The sequence below is a fragment of the Phascolarctos cinereus genome, unplaced genomic scaffold, assembly GCF_003287225.1.
Source record: "Phascolarctos cinereus isolate Bilbo 61053 unplaced genomic scaffold, phaCin_HiC Scaffold_3;HRSCAF=262, whole genome shotgun sequence".
Classification (NCBI taxonomy): domain Eukaryota; kingdom Metazoa; phylum Chordata; class Mammalia; order Diprotodontia; family Phascolarctidae; genus Phascolarctos; species Phascolarctos cinereus.
In genome coordinates, this window is record NW_027555736.1 from 8,050,549 (window position 1) to 8,071,775 (window position 21,227).

At 48.9% G+C, this 21,227-nt stretch overlaps 1 protein-coding gene across 2 annotated transcripts in view; it reads right to left on the reverse strand.

The window, feature by feature from the left end:
- Positions 1–21,227, reverse strand: part of DOCK1 (dedicator of cytokinesis 1) — a 577,278-nt gene that overhangs the window by 11,352 nt on the left and 544,699 nt on the right. For both annotated transcript variants that reach the window (XM_020973593.2, XM_020973592.2), the window contains exons 47-50: positions 18,232–18,369; positions 13,904–14,049; positions 5,443–5,641; positions 986–1,136 (exon numbers count right to left, since the gene is read on the reverse strand). In XM_020973593.2, coding sequence (XP_020829252.1) covers positions 986–1,136; positions 5,443–5,641; positions 13,904–14,049; positions 18,232–18,369 — 634 coding nt within the window. The remainder of the gene's footprint in view (positions 1–985; positions 1,137–5,442; positions 5,642–13,903; positions 14,050–18,231; positions 18,370–21,227) is intronic.

Sequence of the window (21,227 nt, forward strand, 5' to 3'; positions counted from 1 at the left end):
GTGACACTGCAGTGCACAGAGCGCTGGGCTTGGAATCAGGAAGACTCATCTACCTGAATTCAAATCTGACCTCAGACACTTACTAGCTGTGTGACCCCGGGCAAGTCCTTTAACTTTGCTCACCTCACTTTCCTTATCTGTAAAATGAGCTAGAGAAGGAGATTGCAAACCATTCTACTGTCTCCACCAAGAAAGGGTCACAAAGTGTTTGAAGAACACATGCTGCTTTCTCCTTCATCCTTAGCTCTCATAAGCACTAAAAAGGTTAATACAATTTCATTATTTGTTCACACCACAACAGATGTTTGGGAAGGGTTACTGTCCTTTCCAGGGGAGGATAAGAAGTGAAAGGACCATGGGAGGGAATTGGAGGAAGAGACGCCAGTCCTGGGACAAAAGGACTTAGAGTCAGAAGGTGACCTGGAGACCATCTGGTCCAACCTCCCACTTTATAGATGAAGAAGGGAAGTGACTTGCTTAAGGTCACACAGGTGTTACATGGCAAAACTAGCATTAGAACTCGGGTGTTGGGACTCCAAATTCAGCCCCCTCCCCACTGAACACGCCGGGTCCCCGAATGCTGAACTCCTGACTTCTTCATTCTATGAGTTATTCAATAGTCCACATTAAATTCTTTGCAATAAATATGTGCTTTCTGAAGCATTAAGTAGAGATCCATTTGGGAGTCTGAAACACGTGAGGTTTCGAATTAAACTTTTACACATGATTCTGCAGTAGTGAGAGGGGAAAGGGACATCTGGTGCTTGTCCTTGAAATAAGGGAAGGGCCTAAGATTCAGCCTGATGAGCTAGAGCTTGGATGCCTCGTGTCTTCCAATGGAATCAAGCATTCATTTGAGACCTCATGAGCCTCCTGCAGAAGAAGAAAGCAGCCCTTACATGCACTGAGAACAATTCAGCACTAGGTCCGGGCTCACAGCATCTTCCCTGCTCCTCCCCCCACCTCCAGGAGACCCCCCACTCACTCGACTGCAGACTGAAAGTCAGCTTGGACCTGGGGGTGATGGGAGGAGGTGTTTGCTGACAAGACGGGGGTGACGGGGACACTGAGAAGCGCCGTTCATTTCCAACAAGGATAACTTGGCTCTTTGGTCTCTGAGGCCTCAGCGGACTGATCTGAGTGGGAAAAAAAGAGAGAAGACACTCAGTGTCCTGACCACATAAACGATGCCTTTTTGGTGCTGAGTGCAGGCTGACTTGCTCTGTTTCTTGGCACAGAATGCAGGGCCATAACAGCATAGATTTCCAGCTGGAAGGGCCCTTCAAGGCCATCTGGTTCAGCCTGGCCATTTTAAAGAAGGGGCCAAGGCCAGGAGTAAAGGGACTTGCCCAAGGTCACTCTGGCAGGGCGTGTCAGAGCTGGTGCTTGACTCCAACGCGCTCACCCTTCACGCGGTGCCTCTCTGAATGGACAAGCCAGACAACCCAGATGGGATGGTTTTCTAAGGGCCAGGAAGAGGACAAACATGCTGCTTAGGGCCCATTCTAGTGTCACTGCTCAGCCCTGCGACACTGGATTTCTTGGCGTTCTCACCTTGTACGTGCTGTCTAGAAACTCCTTAACCACCCGACCCAGCCCGTTCATTCCTTCCTCTTCTGTCCCGTGTCCATTCTGGGAAAGGGACAGCTTTCTTCCTCTTCTTTGCTTTCCCCCCTCCTCGTTTCTGGATCTCCTTGACCTCATCCCCACCTCAGTCATTTCCCTGAGTTTATCAAACCAGCCAGCTTTATTTCTGCATTTCTCACATCTTGGGCTCACACTGAGAGGCCTGGGGGAGCTCTAGCAATTAAAAAATACAAAGGAATTGAAGCAATTACAAAGATTCTTAAACACAGCCACCCATGAATGAGAGGACATAACCTCCATCGCAGGACCAGCACGGTCCTGCTTGATTACGTACTGGACACGGTCCATTTTCTGGAGGGCATGAGTGTGGAGACAGTCTGCACACACGCTTCTCAATCTGTCTCGTTTTGCTCCTTCAACCTGCCCCTTGGGCTCTCCTTTCCCCCTCCTCCCTGCCTCCAGAGGCTGCTGCGGTCTTGGACAGTGGGGCTCGCTGCGTCTGGCCCCCAGCTCTTCTCTTCTCTGGGACCCCCTCTCCCCGCCCCCCCCCAGTTCTAGTCCTGTGCAGGGTCTGGCCCCAGACACACAGTTCTTGGGTGGGTGGGTGCCTTATAGGAAGGAGAAATGTTGGCACTTTTTCACATGCTTTGACAGACTAGATGGGAAGGATTGTGCCTGGCCAAGACCACCCAGAAGACACAGCAAAGAAGAAGGATTTCTCTTTGGCTCCCCCATCCCAGTCCCATCGGCTCCCATAGCTCGGCTGTCACCATCCATGAAGATGAGCTGCAGCCCCACACCTGCCATCTCCAATACTAGATGACCTTCTAAGCTGCCATGGGGCTGTCAGGGAGACAGACCTGGGGGCCAATCTCACCTCTGACATTCGCTAGTTCTGTGACCTGGGTAAGTCACTGAATTCTCTGAGACTCAGGCAGCAATCTGAGATCAGTGTCCTGAGTCACAGAGGGGTGGTGATCTGTTTCCCCAGGTCTCGCACTGGGAGTTCCTCACAGTGACCATTTCTCAGATCTTTTCTCTCTCTGCCTGCATTGTATGATCCTGTTTTCTCTCCTTTATATTTCCAGAGGGGAAGGGGATGCCCCAATATCTCAGAAGCCTGACCCAGCTCTGGGATTCTCGCTTTCTGGCTAGAAACAGACCTTCCTTGGAAACAAGTCCATCACAGAAACATTGGTCTACAGTTCCCTGTGAAGCCATAAATATTGCTGTGTGTTTCCAGGGAGCTGTAGTCTCCAGTTAATTTCACACTGACGGAGCGCCTGCTAAGTACAGAACACTGTGCTGGGCTCTCGGGGAGAGAGGAGATCGAAAAGCAGCTTTTCTGCATAGCCACAGAAGGGGGAAAGCACTGGGCCAGCTGTGAGGCTTCACTTTTGCTGAATCTCCTCTTCTTCAGCATCCATTTTTAATCTCAACAAACTTACAGAACAGCCAGCGTGGGGATCTGGTTGGTTTTTATTTTCTTTCTGCCCAAGGCAGGGGTGGGTGGAATAAAGGGGGCAAAGACTAGGTGGAAAAAGAGGATGACGGAGGTATCTGTTTTTACAATTCAGCAAACAGAGCAGAAGGATGGCTGGAAGGAAGCCCAGACAGGCAGGACAGCTTTGAAAGCTACAGGCTGAATTCATTGGGTTTATGTACAAGCCTTCATGTCTGCTCTGCCACATATGTGGAAATGCTCATCGTACTTGGTGTTTGTTAAAGTCAGAATGAAAGAAACAACTCCCAAGCCCTGCCTTAGGAAGCCAGTGCCCACACAGGGTCACCCATCTGGAGCTGCAAGGGGCCTCTGGGGTCACCTGGTCCAACCCCTTCATTTTACAAGTGGGGAAACTGAGGCCCAGGCAAGTGACGTGACTTGCCCAAGGGCACACAGGGAAGGAGTGGAACAGCGGATCTGGACTGGGGGTCTGAGACTCTGTGGCTCTTTCCATTGCTTCCCATTGCCATCTTATCCATTTGACAGATACGGAAGCTAAAGGCCGGAAGAATGGAGTAACTTCTCTGAAGAGGGGGCGAGAAGGGGGCCGTTTGATTCCAAAGCCCGCGTCCCTTCCACCACGCCATGCTGACGGCCAGAAGGCGAGGCACCAGGTAGAGGCTGATGGCTGACCCCAAGCAGCAGCTCTCCAGGGACGAGCGCTAATGAAGAAGGCCCTGGAGGAGGAGGGCTTCTGAGAGAAGGCGCAGGACAGACCGAGGGCTTCTGCCAGACTGGCACTGGGTTTTCTGGGAGCTCAGGCAAATGCACAAACCCCCAAGGTGGCATGCAGAAAGCCCAAGCACTCTGCTGCAGAAAGCCCATGTCTCCTGGCCTTAAATGCAATAAGGGATTTACCCTGGGAGGTTTTTGTAGCATTCTGGCTTACTCGAGCAGGAAGCTCACCAAGGACACAGAGCCCTTCAACGTCCAAGAAAGGGTGACACCTAGAGGCAAACTCCAGAGGCTGGCGGGAGGGGCGTTCTCAATAATCAGCCAATGAATCAATATTTATGAAGCACCTTTGTGTTCCAGGCACTGGGTGGTTGTCTAGGCATTGCTTGAATACCTCCAAGGATGAGACGCCCATCACCCAAGGATGTCCAATCCACTCTGGGCAGGGTTGATTTTTAGGAAGTTTTCCCTTTCATCAAACAAAGAAGCCTCTTTCCAAGGCAGTCCTCCCAGTACATATAGGGTGTGGGGAGGCCACAAACATCTCTGTTCCTTTGCTGGAATTACCCTGAGGCCAGTGATTGCCTTGGACCGTCATCTCTAGCGATTCATTTTTGGCCCATTCCTGTGATTTCCCTGGTATTAGGAGCTCCCAGCCAGGAAACTCTCAAACCCCATGCAGAGCAGCACCTGGTATGTGGCTGACGGTCCCTGATTACGAAGGGACTTGTGTGTGGTGTGGCCTGGCCACTGATGTGTCATGGAGAAGACACTGACTCGGAGGCTGACTTTCTATCCCCCCATGCTGTCTCCTCTGGGTCTTTTCTGGCTCATGGAGGTCTTCCTAAAATGAGCTGTTACCCTGCTCCTGATGGGGTCTGTGCAGTGCAGAGTACAGAGGGACTGTCACCTCCCACACCCCAGAAACAACAGCTCTTAGTGTAGCCTCAGGTCATGGAGGCTTCCTTGGCTTCCACAGCACATTGTTGGCGCATAGTGAACTGGGGTCCATTAACAGTCCCAGATCACTTTCATCATCTGCTGTCTAGCTGTGCTCACCATCTTGTACTTGTGAAGTTGATTTTTTAACCTTGCTATAACTCAAATATAAAACTTTATATCTGACGCTCAATTCTATTCCATTTTGTCTTGTCAGAGTGTTGTTCTAACTTGTCAAGATCTTTTTGCATCCTGCCTCTGCCATCCAACGTGTTAGCTTGCCTTCTTGGCCTGGTGTTACCCACAATTTTGATAAATAGCCCTTTGTCCAACTCAAGATAACGACGGACCATAGAACAAAGCCAAGACCTATGACACTCCAACCCTCGGCACCCACTGGAACTGACAGTGAACACATACTGAACACACCTTGGGGCCGACTGTTAGCTTACCCAGCATCTCTTACCTGTCTGGCTCACAGCCCTCCATCTCTCCCAAAGAACAGCACGCCACTCTGATCGAACAGTTGGCTAGAATCTAGACTCTGACCCAGCCCTTCCTGCCAGTGCCAGCTAGCAACCCAGACACAAATAGTGAGCTGGGACCATTTCACCTTCATTTTCCCCAGTGTCTCTTTCAATCCCAAATGGGATGGAAGCAGACACCACCTTTGAAGGCTTCCACCCGGCTTCTGGCCAGCAGAACCCAAAGACACTGGCTTCTTCCTCCTCAATTACCGTTTCAGAGAGGATCACCGCCTCAGACGGCTGCAGAGAAAGGTCGGAGGGCTTAAATTCTTTATCAAATATCTCTTGGTGTTTGCTGTTCCTCTTTTCCTTCTTCTTGTCCTTCTTCTCTTTATCAAGGTCATCCTTATCCAACTTGTCCTGGGATCTCGAATGCATCTTTTTTGGCAGGAGGGGCTCCAGAACAAACCTAAAGGGAATGTGGTCAGCTCTGATCAATTAAAAGATTGACTACAAAGCACACGACGACAGATTTTTTTTCTCCTAAATGCAAAAATCACTCAAAATTCAGTTGAAGGACTTAATGGGAACAGCAGAAGTTGGCCAGGTCAGAAATGATTTATAGAATGTGATGATTTTGATGAAAAGAAATACTATTTGGCATTCTAGGGATGACAGGTTGAAAATAGCAAATCTCATGGTACCATTACAGCAACATAGGACAGGGATAGGGTCAACAGATCTGGTTTCAAATCCCACCTCAAACACCCCCCCTCTCCCTGGGTCTTTCCTGATCCCCCCACGTGCCTAAACTAGCCTCTTTAACTGCTTTGCATAAATTATATTTGTGTTGCATATATTTTGACATGTATTTGTGGTCTTCCCCAATGGAACACGAACTCCTTCAGAGCAGGAATGATTTCATTCTCTGTGCCTGTATTTCTAGCACGAAGCAGGTGCTTGGCATGTAAGAGACCCTTAATACTCATTGATTGATTGTGACTGCAGACAAAGGATTCTCCCCCTCTGGGTCTCAATTCCTTCATCTGTAAAATGAGGAGTTATCCTGATGACCTCCAAGGTTCCCTCTTACTTTAAATCCATAAATCCAATACCTGTAGTGCCCATTTCACAGGTTTGTCAGGAGGCTCAAAGGAGGTCAGCTCTTATAGTTAAGATTAAAAGCCACCATCAGTGGAATCCGATAGGTACACAATACACAGTAATAAATGATCATAGTAATCTAGTGTTTGACAAATCCAAAGACCCAAGATTTTGGGACAAGAAATCACTTTGACAAAAATTGCTGGGAAAACTGGAAAGCAGTTTGGAAGAAACTAGGTATAGACAAACATTTCACACTGTATACAGATATAAGGTCAAAATGGGTATGTGATTTAGACAGAAAGGGTGATATCAAAAGCAAACGAGGGAAGCATGGCATAGTTTACCTGTCAGATTTATGGATAAGGGAAAAATTTATGACCGAATGAAAGATAGAGAGCATTATGGGATGGAAATGGATAATTTTAATTACATAAAATTAAAAAGTTTTTGCTCAAACAAAATCAATGCAGCCAAGATTAAAAGGAAAGCAGGAAACTGGGAATTTTTTTTAACATCATTTCTCCGATAAAGGCCTCATTTCTCAAATATATAGAGAACAGAATTTCCACATCATCACCTCCCTACCCCTCGCCTCCAAATGCTTTTTCAGCTCCTTTACGTGTGTTGTCTTCCCATTAGACTGTAAGCACCTCGAGGACAGGGACGATTTTCTTTTTTCTTGTCTTTGTATCCCCAAAGCGTAGCACACTGCCTGGTACATGGTAAAGGCTTAATACATGATTGTTACTTGCTTAAATATTGGCTTAAATGCATGTATGCCGGGAAAAAATGAATGAATGAATTAAAAAAAAAACTACAATCAACTGCGACTCCTCATCTCTCACTGTTATGATAAATTTGGCATTTAAGGTCAATCTACAAATGTAACCTGCTCTCTCCAATTGTTTTTACACATGCAGCAGCATTTAAGTGCATTGAAACAAAAACACCTTATGGGCCAAAAGCAGAGGGGAAGCCACCTCCCCATTTCTTTGCAGAGGTGGAGGAGGATGGGTGTGAAGGAATGTATACTGGTCCCAGTCTCCGTGTGTGTTCCACAAGCCTGGCGTCCCCCTCAGCAGGAAGAGCTGCATCCTGTAGGTGCTGGCCCTCTATGGACTCCAGCTACCCACCCCTCTCTCTGGTCATTGGTTGGAGGGTCTCTCTTGCTGCTGACATGCAAGAGATTCATACCAGCATCACTGAGAAAATCAACTTCCCTCTTGGAGATCAAATTTTTAGAAAGAGGCATCTTAGCATGTGAGTGACTTCAAAAAAATAGAAACTATTTTGTGCATATTTATTTCAAACATCTGCAACCTCTTGGGATGCAGTCAGCCAGCCAGCCATCAGGGTACACCAAATCTGGGGAGCATTTCAGATGGACTAACATTGGGAGAGACCAAGGCATGCACCTAAAACTGACATGGGAAAATCTGCTGGAGATGAAGACGGTGGTGAGAAGCCATTCACACCAGGCTTCTCTAGAATCCCTTTCTGTCTCAGGTTGGGCACTGAGTTAGGGGGCACCAAACGCTCCCTTAATGGTTGCTAAGGCACAGCATGGCTAAAAGGCAATGATGATTGAAAAAGAACTTAATTTCTTTTGAACTTTTGAGCTCCTTTCATCTAAAGTAAAGGCATTTTCTCTTTAAACATATAAATGTAACTTCATAGGTTGTTTATTAGATGAAAGAAAAAATTAGCCAAATGCAAAATAAGAGTTTTTCTTTAATTTGTGAACCTCCCATCTGTGAGTCTGTGGTTGCATGGGCTCAGCCTTTCAGGACTTCATATTTCATTAGACATAGTTTCTATCAATGTCCTCTTAGAAAGCTTGTTTTTCTTCCATGAGATAGAATGGACACGCATTTAGATTCTCACTTTACAGGGAAGGACACTGAGGCTTTGAGAGTGACGTGTCTCACCTGGTGTCACTCAGCTGGCTGGGAACTTCCAGCACTGTCCCCTCTCTGCCACCCTGGCTAGACACATAGCTCTTCGCCATTTTTTCTCTTCCTTCAAGCGTGGACATTTTGACTTATTTTTCCCATCCCATCCTTGGCTCCAACTTCCCCGTCATAGCTGGGTTAGAGGGAAAGGAGAAAAGCACAGGATGACAGTGGAACTGAAAGGCCACCTCCAGGTCACTGTGTCTGAGTCCTCCAGTATACAGATGGGGACACTGAGGTGCAGAGGGCGTGGTCACACAGGCAGAATCTGGAATCCAAGTCTAGTGGCCATTCCATCACGCTCATGCAGCTGAAAGGGATGGGGCTGTGAAGAGGCTGGATTTTGGGGAGGCACTGAGCAGTAAGAGAGGGTCCAGAACACGGTTTGGTTCTGGATCCAGTGGCCTTCAGGTTGAATCATCCCTCTGTCTCCTGCCTCGGATGAGTGACGTGACTTCTTTTGGACTTCAGTTTCTTCATCTGCAGAATGAGGGGGTTTGGACCAGCTGGCCTCCAACATCTCTTCCTGTCCTACATCTACGATCCTACCACATGACCTGGGTTTAAACCCCAGCTCTGCTGCTGATTACCCCCATGTCTTTGGGGAGGTCACCTCACCTCTCCGAAACTCAGTTTTTCTCCTCTGTAAAATGGGTGGGTGGGGGGTTGTCTAGATGGCCCCTGAGACCCTTCCAACTCTTCATCTGTGGCCTCTTTGAACCCCCAGATTTATTATTCTTTATCTTGTTGAGCCTCCAAGATGGAGGTATGGTAAAATGGACTTTTCCCTTCAAAGACCTTGCCTTGACTGAGCTGGTCATAGATGATGTGGCCTCTCCCTCTGCCCATGTCTCAGTATGGATGAGATGGTAGACTGCCCAAAGGCAGCCCACTACTGCTCCCTCCAGGAAGATCTGGACATTCATCCAAATGGATACATAATGACAACCTAAATTCTCCAGCAGAATGGAAGCTCCTTGAGGGCCGGGACAGGCTTTCATTTTGCCTTTGGGTCTCCGGAATCCAATACACGGCTGGCACATAGAAGAGGCTCGAGAGTCTACAGCTGGCAAGGAGCTCAGAGGCCTCTGAGCACAGCCCTATCATTTTACATAAGAGGAAACTGAGGCTCCGGGAATCAGAGGGATTTGTTGAAGGTCACATAGGCAGGGAACATCTTGTTGAATGAATTTATAGCCCTGTGATATCAATGATGATCAGTGGAGATAGCTATTTGCCTAACTGGAATCTTCCTGCATGTCTAAATAAGAATTACTTTTTATATCTTGGGCTACTTTAGAGACCTCTGTATTTTTTTTTATTTTCTAGATTTAAAAAACTCAAAATCAATGAGTCAGGCTAAGAATTGATTCTGGTGACAAGCCAGAGCCTGTGGAGACAACAAACCCATGAAATGTCGACTGGCTCGGGAAGTGACGTGGGAGAGTGGGTCATGGTCTGAACTTCTCACATTATGAGAAGCACCTGCCAACAGGATGACCTTTCCTTTTCTGCTGACCTCTGGCATTGTGGACCCCACTTGGAGGTGGCAGGAAGAGGCAGGAAGAACCGCCCGGGGTGATGGCTCCAAAGTGTAACAAAAGGCAGCCCGTGAATCGAGCTGGGCTTCTGCAAAAGGTTACATGAAAGCCTCCCTGGGAGAAGGGACCACGCAGGCTGCGAGGGCTGGGAGCTGGGCTTGGCCTATTCTTCTGAAAATGTCTCCACATCGCAAAGACATTTTCTTTTGCAGAACATCCAGGGGCTGCTCTCAATTGCAGCCAATAAAAACTTAGCCAAACTCGCCTTGGGGTTGTCTAGGGGGAGGCTGGAATGAAATTCCTTTAGCAAACTGGCCTGGAATGATAAGTACACAGGGTTTAAACATGGCTAAATTGAAAGCTTCCATGTGTGGGTCATCTTTGGAGGAAAAGCATACATTAAACTGATGATGAAAAGAAAGTTATAACCATTTTTGAGGTGGTTAGCACATGAGGAATAAAAAGTGAGATGTATCAGTACTGCAGCTATTCTTGGGGGTTGGAGAAAACCGGGGACCTCTGCAAAGTTGGGCCCCGTGGTTGGGAACCCTGCTTCGAAAGGAATCTGGATTTTAAACCCTCTGGGGTTATACCACCCCCTCCACCCCCAGGGCTGCCCTGGAGGTGGGTGACAATATCTCACCTCTGATGCTCTGTTTTGAGAGGAATGAGTGGAAATAGTCTCTGTGTCTGGGCTAATGAAAAAATCACCTGACTTTCCCTGGATGACAGTAAGATGATTCTCAAAGCATGAAGATCTTACCCATCAGGCTTTGGGATGTTTTAAATAAATGACATTTAACATGGGTCAAACCTGAGTATCAGTGTTTCCAGAAGACTGCAGGTAAAATCTAGACTTTAGAAGTCACTGAGCCCAGGATCCAAGTCCTAGAGAGGGGATGTGACTGGTATACGGTGACAGGGTAGCAAACGAATTCACACTTGGGTCTTCTAACCCCAGGCCTCCCAAGTCTTTCATTTCTACTGAGTCTTGTGTCCCTCCAGGCTTTAAATTGCAAAGACCTCTCCTTAACACACATTCTGGATTACCCCGAAATATCACAGTCATGTACACCTGCCTCTTCTTTATCACTGAGCTAGAGAAAGAAAAAGGGAGCTAGTGGGGCATTTCTGGATGACAGGCCAAAAGGAGCGAGTGAGGCTCGTCTTGGCTGAAGGATGAGAATGTCATGGCAACCTCATCATCTTACATCAGTCTAGAAGAGTCCTCCCCAAGACTGTAACAGATGTAAGAAATGATGCCTATAAAGTAGGCAGAGAATAGTGGGAATGGAAGAAGTGTCAGAGAGAATCAGGAAAAGTATGTAGGATGATGGTCATGATGGAAATGGAAAGGGGAAGAAAAAAATAAAGGAAATGCTGTTGAATTAGAAGAAAGGACCATGACCTTGGAGAGGAGAGAAGATGGACCTTTTCCCTTCCTCGTGGGGGAGGGGAACACAGCATCCTCTGTCAGCCCCAGCTGATGGGCTGCTGGCATTGGCAGAACTATGGTTTGTTCTCTCTTTTCTGTTCCTGGCTATGAAGTGACAGAGTCAGGGGTAGGGATGCAGGGAAAGATATACGTGGAAAGGAAGGTTTTATGAAAATACAGGCTGTGAATACTTAGCTAAACCACTGCCCAAAGCTGGGAGGGTGCTGAGCAATGGCGACCAGTGGGATGGCTGCGGGCTGGCCCTGAGCTGATTTCAGTCGGCCCAGCTCCCCTGAACTCAAGGGTGGGACTTCTGGAGGCTCAGCTGATAGGTGAAGGCAGCACCTTGGATAAAAATCTTCTTAAGATGCAAGCAGGAGCTGCCTCACTCTCTTCACCAGAGCCCATGGGACATAATCTGACCTTTGTGGAGGACTCGGGGTCAGTATGAACATCAGTTTCTCCCTGGCCTATGACCTAGTGGGGCCCTCAGTACCATTGGTAGTGTGTGTGTGTGTGTGGGGGGGAGAGTCTACCAGCTACCAGATGGTGCCAGGCTACTGTATTTTGGGTGACTGCATCTGCACAGTTCTCTGCTGGAAGACCTCTTCTGTCATGGCTGTCCTTCTCCACCCCTGGAGAACAAGGTCCTAAGGCTGGAGATCTGGAGCTGGGAGGGGCCTTTGGGATCACTTAGTTCACACTTAGCTCCTATTACAGGGGCTTTAACTGAGGCCAGCAAGATTAAGCGGCTTGCTCAAAGTCACACAGGAGCTAGAATCAGCCTCCCCACCCGGCATTCCGTCAGTGAGGCGGCAATCCCCCCTCTGGGAGAGTCTGGATGCAGAGCGCAGAGTGCAATGTGCAAAGGCCAGTGAGGCTCTCAGAGCAGAGAGGAGGTTGTGCTAATCCAGATGAAATTTTCATACTCATAACGCATTTCTTCTTATAATGAGCCGGGCTTAATCATGTTCCAGTGCCAGGATACAGCTATTCCACTGGTCGTTATTACTTACTAATAACGGCAGCGGGGTGGCGCAGTGGACAGAGTGCTGGGTCTGCAGTGAGGAAGGCCTGAAGCTAAAATCCGACCTCAGACACTGGCTGTGTGACCCTGGGCAAGTCACTTCACCTTGCTCAGCCTCAGTAGAATGGGGATAATAATAGCATCTCCCTTAAGGGTTGTTGTAGCATAAAATGAAATAATATGAGTAAAGCACTATGTAAAAAGCTAATAATTAATAATAACAATTATATGTAATATGGTATATTCTATATGTTATCATAATAATGATCCTTATCATTTTTGCCTGATCACATTTGGTCTGCCTCTACAATGCTCGTATTTCATAAAATGATTGCTTGTACATTAATGTAATACACTCTTTCAGGATTTTATTGGTTGACATCAGTTGCTTCCACCATCAGAACTCCTGGTGGATTTCAGTCACTCAAGTGAGAGTGGAAAGCACACTGGAATTGTCACCAACAGGACCCGTGTTCGAATCTCAGCTCTGTCACCTACTACCTGGCTGGTGCAAGGCCAGTTGCTTCCCTGTATTCTCCTCTCCAAGCCTCAGTTTTCTGCATCTGTAAAACGAAGGGCTTGGCCTGGAGGCCTCTGGGTGCCTTCCCGCTCTGAATCTTTGGTCTCAGCGTCTAAATGGAGGATGCCATGACTATGTAGAATTGCCCCAGAGCTGCTAAAGGCAGAGCAGGGCAGCCACGGCTCTGCTCCTCGGGGCCCCCTTGTGTTCAGTGGTGGAACCGGAATCATTCCGCTTGGTCTTGTGGCCAGTGAACCTCCGATCCCAGCTGTAGATGGGACTCCCCTACATGGGGAGAAGGCTGAGAACCCAGCTCCGGTTTATCACAGGGAGGCTGACTGTGCTACCTTCCAGCTATCGCTGGCCCTGAACGCACCAAGAGTGGATGGAAAGTTGAAGGGAGCATGGCGGGAGGATGGAGCATGGGGGTGCCAGCCAACACGGAAGACCACCAGGCTGGGCCACCCTTTCCTCTGGAGAGCGCAGCGGCTGGGCAAAGCCAGCCCCGCACAATTACCTTCCCACCTTTCCCTAAGGGCTGGGGCACATTCTGGGGCTCAGATGGCAGAATCAGCCCTGACAAACCAGCCCAAGGTTTCAAAGACCGTTTAGAACCAGGGCACTGGGAGGACCCTCCATGGGAGATCTGTGGGAGTAAAAGTACAGGTACTGCCCAGGTGCAGACGGGAGGCAATAATGCACCTGCCAGGGGGAGGAGAAGCAATACTGATGAGACTACGTGCCCCTCAAAGGCTTCAACAATGAAACCAGGGCAGCGCAAGCCCTCCCAGCACCAGAAGGGCCCTCAGCCACCCTCCAGTCTGAGCTCTAGCTGAACAAGAATTCCGATTCTGGCATTTCCAGGAAGGGGTCACCCAGCCTTTGCCCGGAGACCTCCAGAGAGAGAAAACTGCACAGTGCCAGGAGCACCCCAGCGCACTTTAGGGTAGGTCCAAAGATGAACAAGTGTGCTTACATCTAGCCTCTCCTGAGACTGGTCAGCAGAGCCGATGGAAACCCTCTGCTACAAGACAGTTCTTCAAAGACACAACACAATTCTTAGTCTTCTCTTCTAGAGGGGAAACATCCCCAATTCTTTCAACTTTTTTTCAGGTCCCTCCCCCCCATTCTGCGTTAGAGCCTTCTTACCCATCAGAGCCAGGTCTGGAAGGGGTGCTATCTGAGGACATCGAAGAGACTGACGCGACCGACAGGGGCCTGGAGGAGGAGGGCATGGTGAAGGAGCGCACCATGGACCGCGGGCGACTGCCTCGTCTGTCGTCCATCCCCGAGGGCTGCAAATGAGAGGACCGATGTTTATGCAGCTGTGAGCACTGGTAACTGGATGGATTTCAGAATTATGCTTGGAGTCAGAGGCGGTGCAGTAATTAGAGTCCTGGGATATCAAACTGGCAGGTCTGGTACAAAACTCACCTTCAACACTTACCGGCTGTGTGACCCTGTGCTCTGGGGAACCCCCACTGCAACAGAGGCTGGCCTGGAGGAACTGAAATCAAATGAAATCCCAGGTCTGGCCCTATGATCACCGGTCAAAATTCTTTACAGGACAGAATTCCATTTTCCTCTGAGTGTGACCCATCCACACTACCATAAACAACATGGATTACAGCCCTCAGAGCCAAAGGTCTTCCATCAGGAAATGACATCCAAAGCAGCTTTGGCATTCAGCTGGGAGAAACCAGAAACTCTTCTGATTAACTTTCCTTTTCTCCCCACTGAATAATCCTCCATCGGAATTCGTCATTTGTTAGCAATAAGGTGTTCAGCCTTTTTCCAAACTGCAGCCACTGGTGTGCGTCCAGGGACTCCCCCAGCTGAACTGCTTCAGCTTTCTTCATTCAAAGTAGTTTTCTTTGCGATACTCTGCAGCTCGTAGCCCTGTGGGGTTAGCTAGTGCAGGCGCGAGCATCCCTACTTTACGGAGGAGGACATCGGGGCTCCGAGGCTGGTCTGAAATCAGTGTCTGGGAAGGGGCAGAGTGGGGACCTGAACCCAAGACTCCAAGAAAGAGGCAGATATTTTGTACTGCAATACAAGGTTCTTCAGGGCAGAGGCCAGATCTTATTTAGAGTCGGTCCCCCATCACGCCTCTCAGACAGTGCTCTGTACACACTAGGGGCTTAATAAATGTTTCTTGAACGAACAAACTCTTTCCACCAGATGATAAAGCTCTAAAGGGCCTGGCAAGATTCCTTGGCAAATCAGAAACCCAAGTGCCTGGGGGTCCAGTCCCTGATGGGAAACTCTCCATTGTTTCTTTGACATGATTTTGTGTTACTGAGACCTTTATGTCACTGGATGTAGTTAATATTAATGACCTCTTGGTTTCAATTCCACTCCATTCACCAAAAAGCACCCACTGTGCACAGAAGCCCTAAGAAGGGCCCGAGAAGATACAGTAAGGACTTTGATTGGGGAGCTCCGTGGGAGAGTACAATTCAGTCCCGTCTCTAAAACCATTCCTCTTTCCTGGGACATGTTTCCTCCTGATCAATTGCTATTGACAAGTCACTTAAAAACCTGGTCACTTTTCCTTCAGATGACACAGAGTCACGGAAAATGACCACTTCTTAAGAGAAGTGGGCATCGTATCAGAAGGTGTCAACATCTCTATCATAATTATACCCATTTCTGCATTTTTAATCCTTAAGATCCTGGCCAGCCTTGCAAGGAAGCTCATGTTTGGCCTCTCACAGGGCTGGGACTTGCTGGGAACAGCCCCCCCCCCCCCGGTTAGAACTAGGCCCTGTGGGCTCCAGAGGAAGGATCATCAGTCCAAAATCTTGTGCTCCTTAGAGTGTGAGCTCCTTGACCCTTAATGGCCTTGGCTTCCTTTTACCCTGCTCCCTGCCCCCTTTAGTCCCCCCTCAGCAACCCTACAGGGGGCTCAGCTCTGGGCCTATGGGCTGGACTTGAGTAGATGCCAACAGCACTTTCCACGTACAAAGAAAACCGGTCGCTTGAACACCTGATTTCTTCACATGAATTCAGACCCAAGTGGGGTCAAACCTTGGGCACACGTGACGTTGGCACTCAGACTCTCCTTGGCACTCGATGCTGATTTTAACAAGTGGCAAACAGCACTGTTCAGAGATTCTGACTTTGGTGAAGGGCCCTCCAACCAGACCCACGGCAAGAAAAAACCCTGATTTCTGAGAGTCTCTTCAGCAGCAGGGCTTCGGGCTGGGCTCCCGGGGCCATGAGGCGCGGCTTGTCAGGCTGCCAGACAGATGCTGGGAGGCGGCTCTCTCCAAGGTTTGGTAGGGGCTGGCCTAGCCTGGCCCAAAGCTAAGAGCGCACTGGCTCCCCCAGGGTCCTTTGGTCCTCGGTGCAAGACCTGGCACCTTCTCCAGAAAAGTCCCGCCTGGGTTCCCTGTATCACTTTCCCTCTCGGACCTCACGAGGCCCTTGTTCAGACCCCATTTTATGCATGAGCAAGTGATACTGCGTGACAATGAGCTGTCTCAGCGATTCCTCTCCATCCTCTGCTAGACTGCAAGCAGCCTGAGGGCAGGGAACACCGCCGCTCCTCCACCACCACTCAGCTGATCTACCCGGAAATCCAAGACATTGCTCTGTCGGGTAAATCTATCTCAACAGAAAAAAAATGTGTCAAAGTATGTAAAGGTGAGCCTCAGATAAACGCGCTCACAGGGCCGCTGGTTCTGGCTCGAGACCAAAGGACGCTCCAGCGAGGGGCCGAAGGGGGAGGGGCGAGCCCGAGGCGGCCTCCCCGCCCCAGGCCCCAGCCCTCCAGGAGAAAGGGAGGAGAGAGGCTGGGATCAAGAAGGGGAAGACGCTGGTGATCCCAGGTCCTTCCCCGGGCCCCAGAGATGGAGACACCTTCAAATGGCAGCAGGGAACACAAAGATTTCCTTGGTTCCTCCTGTATTCTGGGCCCCTCACCCCTAGAGGCAGGTAGGACACACACACACATACACACACACATTCAGACATACACACACTCACACACGTACACACACACACTCACACACACACGCACATACATACTCACACACATACATACACACACATTCAGACATACACACACTCACACACGTACACACACACATTCAGACATACACACACTCACACACATACACACACACATACACACACTCACACACGTACACACACACACTCACACATACACACACGCACATACATACTCACACACATACACACACATACACTCAGACATACACACATACTCACACATACACACACTCACACACTCTCACACATACACACATGCACATACACACTCACACACACATACACTCAGACATACACACACACTCACACATGTACACTCACACACATACACATGCACTCAGACATACATACATATATACGCACACACACACACACACACGTATTTATGATTCACATATACAGAGAGACAAAGCAGCCTGGGGGGTTGGAGGGGTATACTAGCTGCCTCCCTCAGGTGGTGTACCATCTTGAATGAAGCCATGGATTCCTGCAGAGGGAGGTGGGAAGGAAGTGCTTTCCCGGCAGAGGGGACAGCCAGCATATTGTCTCCCCATGGGAATATAAGCTTCTGACTTGGTATTCCCAGTGTATTACAGAGCTCCTGGTACATAGTAGAAGCTTAATAAATGCTTATTGATTGATGGACTAATTAATCGATTGAATGATTAATCAGGATAACTAGTCAGCTGTCGGGGAGCTGTTCAGCCTGGAGAAGGAAGGTTCAGGTGGAACACGATGGCCATCTTTGAGTCTTAGAAACATCCCATGGGAATGATCAGGCTTGTCTCTGCATGGCCCCAGAACTGAGACCAATGGGTCCAAGTAACAGAGAGGCAGATTCAGACTGGATGTAGAGAATGTCTTCTCCAACGTTGTAGATGCTTGCACATGTATGAGCTATAACAGATTGCTCGCCATTTTGGGGAGGAGGAGTTAGAGGAGGGAGGAAGGGAGAAAAATTTGGAGCTGAAATTCTTATAAAAAATGAATGTTGAAAATCGTCTTTACATGTAACTGGAAAAAAATAAAATACTATTTTTTTTTAAAGCAACGTCTTCCTTACAACAAGAGCTCTTGCAAAATGGAACGGCTCCCTCCGGAGGTACCGAGTTCCCCGTCGATGGAGGGCCACAAGCAAGGGCTGGTGACATCTGTCAGGTACATTGCAGAGGGGCTCCTTGTTCAGGTCCAGGTTGGATCCGGCAGCCTCAGAAGTCCCTGAGGATGGCCTGAGAGGGCTCCTGTGAGCTGCTACCTACCTGTGCATTCCCTCCCACCCTCTTAGTCACAGGAACAGGAGGGGCTCCTTCACCTTCCCATGAGTGAAGATGTGCATCAACCAGAGCTCCCCTCTCTCCCTCGCTCTCCACCCCCACTGGCCATTTCCTTCCACTGAACTCCACCACAGAGAACCTCACCCCCCCAACTCTAAAGACATCGCCCAACCCCGCACTGCTCACCATGGTCCGGACGCCATACTGCTTCTCGACCTTCTCCTTCAGCTGCCTGAAGCAGGCTTCCATCCGCTCATGAAATGGCCTCAGTGCTTCCGTGACTTTCTCTCCATGAATCCTGATCCCCTCTGCCAAAAATGGAATCTGAAAAAAACCAAGAGCTTGATGGCAGGTTTGCCTGTGATTGACCGAGGGCACCAGAAACTTGGAATGACAGCCATGGTTGAAAAAGAAAAGCAAAATGAAAATAGAGGGTCACACAAAGAAAAATCAATTGGCAAATAAACTAGGCTACTTGGCTGGATGTAGCAGGTGCTTAATTAAGCCCATCAAGAGTCAGACTAGATGAGCCAGAATTCGAGGGCCATGGGGTGGGAGCGGAAAGGTCCTTGGTGCGCATCCCTGGGCCCCCTCCCTCACCGAGGCCTGGAGGTACATCCCTGCGGCCCCCTCACCAACAGGGGCCTGTGGGTGCATTTCCCCCATCTCCCCCACACACCAAGGTTGCTGTGAGGATCAAATTTGACAACACATAAACTATTTGTAAAACAGTGGTTTGCTGACCTGTAAGTATTGCTAAGTGCTAGCTATTATTTTATTGTTATCTCTGAGGAGCATGTAAGCTCCTTGAGGCCAGGTCCTTGGCCTCTTTTTGTATCCTAATTAGCACAGTGCCTCATAAACATTAATAATTTATTTTAATGACGATTCCATAACATATTATTATTATTATTGTCGTGACAGACTTTTCATTGATCTAGTCCAAACTCCGTTCCTCCTCCATCAGGCTCAGAATCCAGAATATTCCTGATTCCAGTCAGTCCCTGCCCTCCACTCCTGGGTATTTACTTTGTCTCTGTCTAGGACTTCGGCAGTAATGCCCAGCTGTTCTTCCCCAATAAAATGGAAACTCCTTGAAGGTAGGCGCTATTTCATTTTTGGCTTTGTATCCCTTAGAATACAACAAGGTGCTCTGCATGTAGCAGGTGCTTCATTAATGCTTGGGGAATTGAGTCAAATTTTGCCCGTGAACCTAACTGGGGTCTCACAAGTCTCAAGTATCAGAGCTGACATCCCAACTGTCGGCACCCTGCCCACCTCGGATCTGGAAGCACTGCTGCTGGCGTCCCGGCTTGCTGCAGCCTGACCCGGGCTGACAACCGTCAGCTTAAGGGTCCCAGGACAGACTCATCTGAGACGAGCAGCTCTCTGGGCTCTTGGCTCCCTGCAGCCTGCTCTGCTGTTGAAAGGGCAAGTCCCCGGCACGGCGTTCTTAGCCGAGGCAGCTGTTTCTGCAGCCGACAGTCCTTCAAAACTAAACGTCCTCATTCTCTGTGATGTGTTGGCCTGAGCCATCGAGGTTCTTATTTTGAAGGGAAATTGGCCTTCTCCAGCCAAGGCTGCCATCACTGGTGGTTTGGAGTGTGGACAGGGGCCTGACCTTTAAAAGGGTGTCCAGGCAGAGACTGTCCTTGCCATAGTGTCCTAGACAAGCCATGACTTAACTCTCTCAGAGGCGCAGTGAGAATGAGCACTGGTTCTCAAGTCCAAGAACTCTGGCTCAAATCTTCCCTCAGGCACTTACTACCTCTGGACTGTGGGCAAGTCATAACCCCTCTGGGCCTCAGTTTCCCCATGAAGGGCCTGTGAGGTGACCTTGGAGGTCTCCTTTACTCTGAAGCTGCTGCCTGCTACTGATGTGACCCTGAGCACGGCGTCCACTCTCCCCAGTCCTTTGCTTCGTCATCTGTCCGACAAGGCCGCTGGACTTGGGGCCTCTATGTAGCTGTGGCTCGCCCGTGGTTCGGAGTCAGAGCATTGAGCTAAGAGGCCTCCTCTTCATATTTCATAATTAATTTGCAGTGCTGATTAAAAACAGAGTTTTCTAACATGACAGAGCAGTGACCCAAACGGGCAGATTTATCAGCTTGGGGGATCACGAATCTGCAGTGGAATGTCGTGTGAGCGAATTCTGGGAGAGACAGTTCTGAGGGAGACCATGAAGAGAACGCGTTTTGGTGCCATTCATAGTCCCCCAGCTGGGACATTGGGGTGCCCAGGAAGCTGGGGGCGTGGACAGTGGGGCACTGTCATCAGTAACTGAGCTCCAGCCAGATGGTGGGAAACAGAGGATGTGCACACTCATACCCACATACACCCCCACACTCATACTCCCTCACCCTCACATTCCACACTCAGTCACACTCATACACACCCACACCCACACTCACTCATATTCACATATATACACATTCACACACATTCCACATCCTGATACACACACTCACATACACATTCCACACTCATATTCACATAATACACACTCATACACACATACTCTCACCCTCATATTTATTCATACTCACACTCACACTCATATACACATATGCACCTACACCCCCACCCATACTTCACACACATGCACACCCTCACACACCTTCACATTGACACATACTCATACTCACCAATATAAACACACACTCATAAAAACATACACCCACTAAAACACTCATTCACACACACACACACACACACACGCACAGACACACACACACACACACACACACACAGAGGATGGATGGCATGGGTGGGTCTCAGCACTTCCCTAAACACACGGCTGGGGCAGATGGCGCCTGCCTTGCTTATGGGGAGTCCTGCAGATCCCCCTGAGCTGGGGCTTCCCGTAGACACCTCTAACTAAGTCCATAAACTGGCTTCCCGTAACACCAGGCCTGTGATTTCACTGGTGCAGAGAGGTCCCGGGGAGGAAGCTCGCAACACCAATGCTAACTTCTGGTCTTGCAGATTTAACTGAAGCAACAAAAGGACGAGTGACTTGTCCAAGGTCACATGGCCCAAATGTATCAGATATTGGAACCCAGGTCTTCTTGGTTCCAAGGAAGGTTCTCTATCTGTCATGCTGTCTCCTAAGCTAACTTTAAAAGCATGTGTAAATTATAAAGCAAAAGTAAATTAAATGTTTTGCATAAACATTTTCCCTA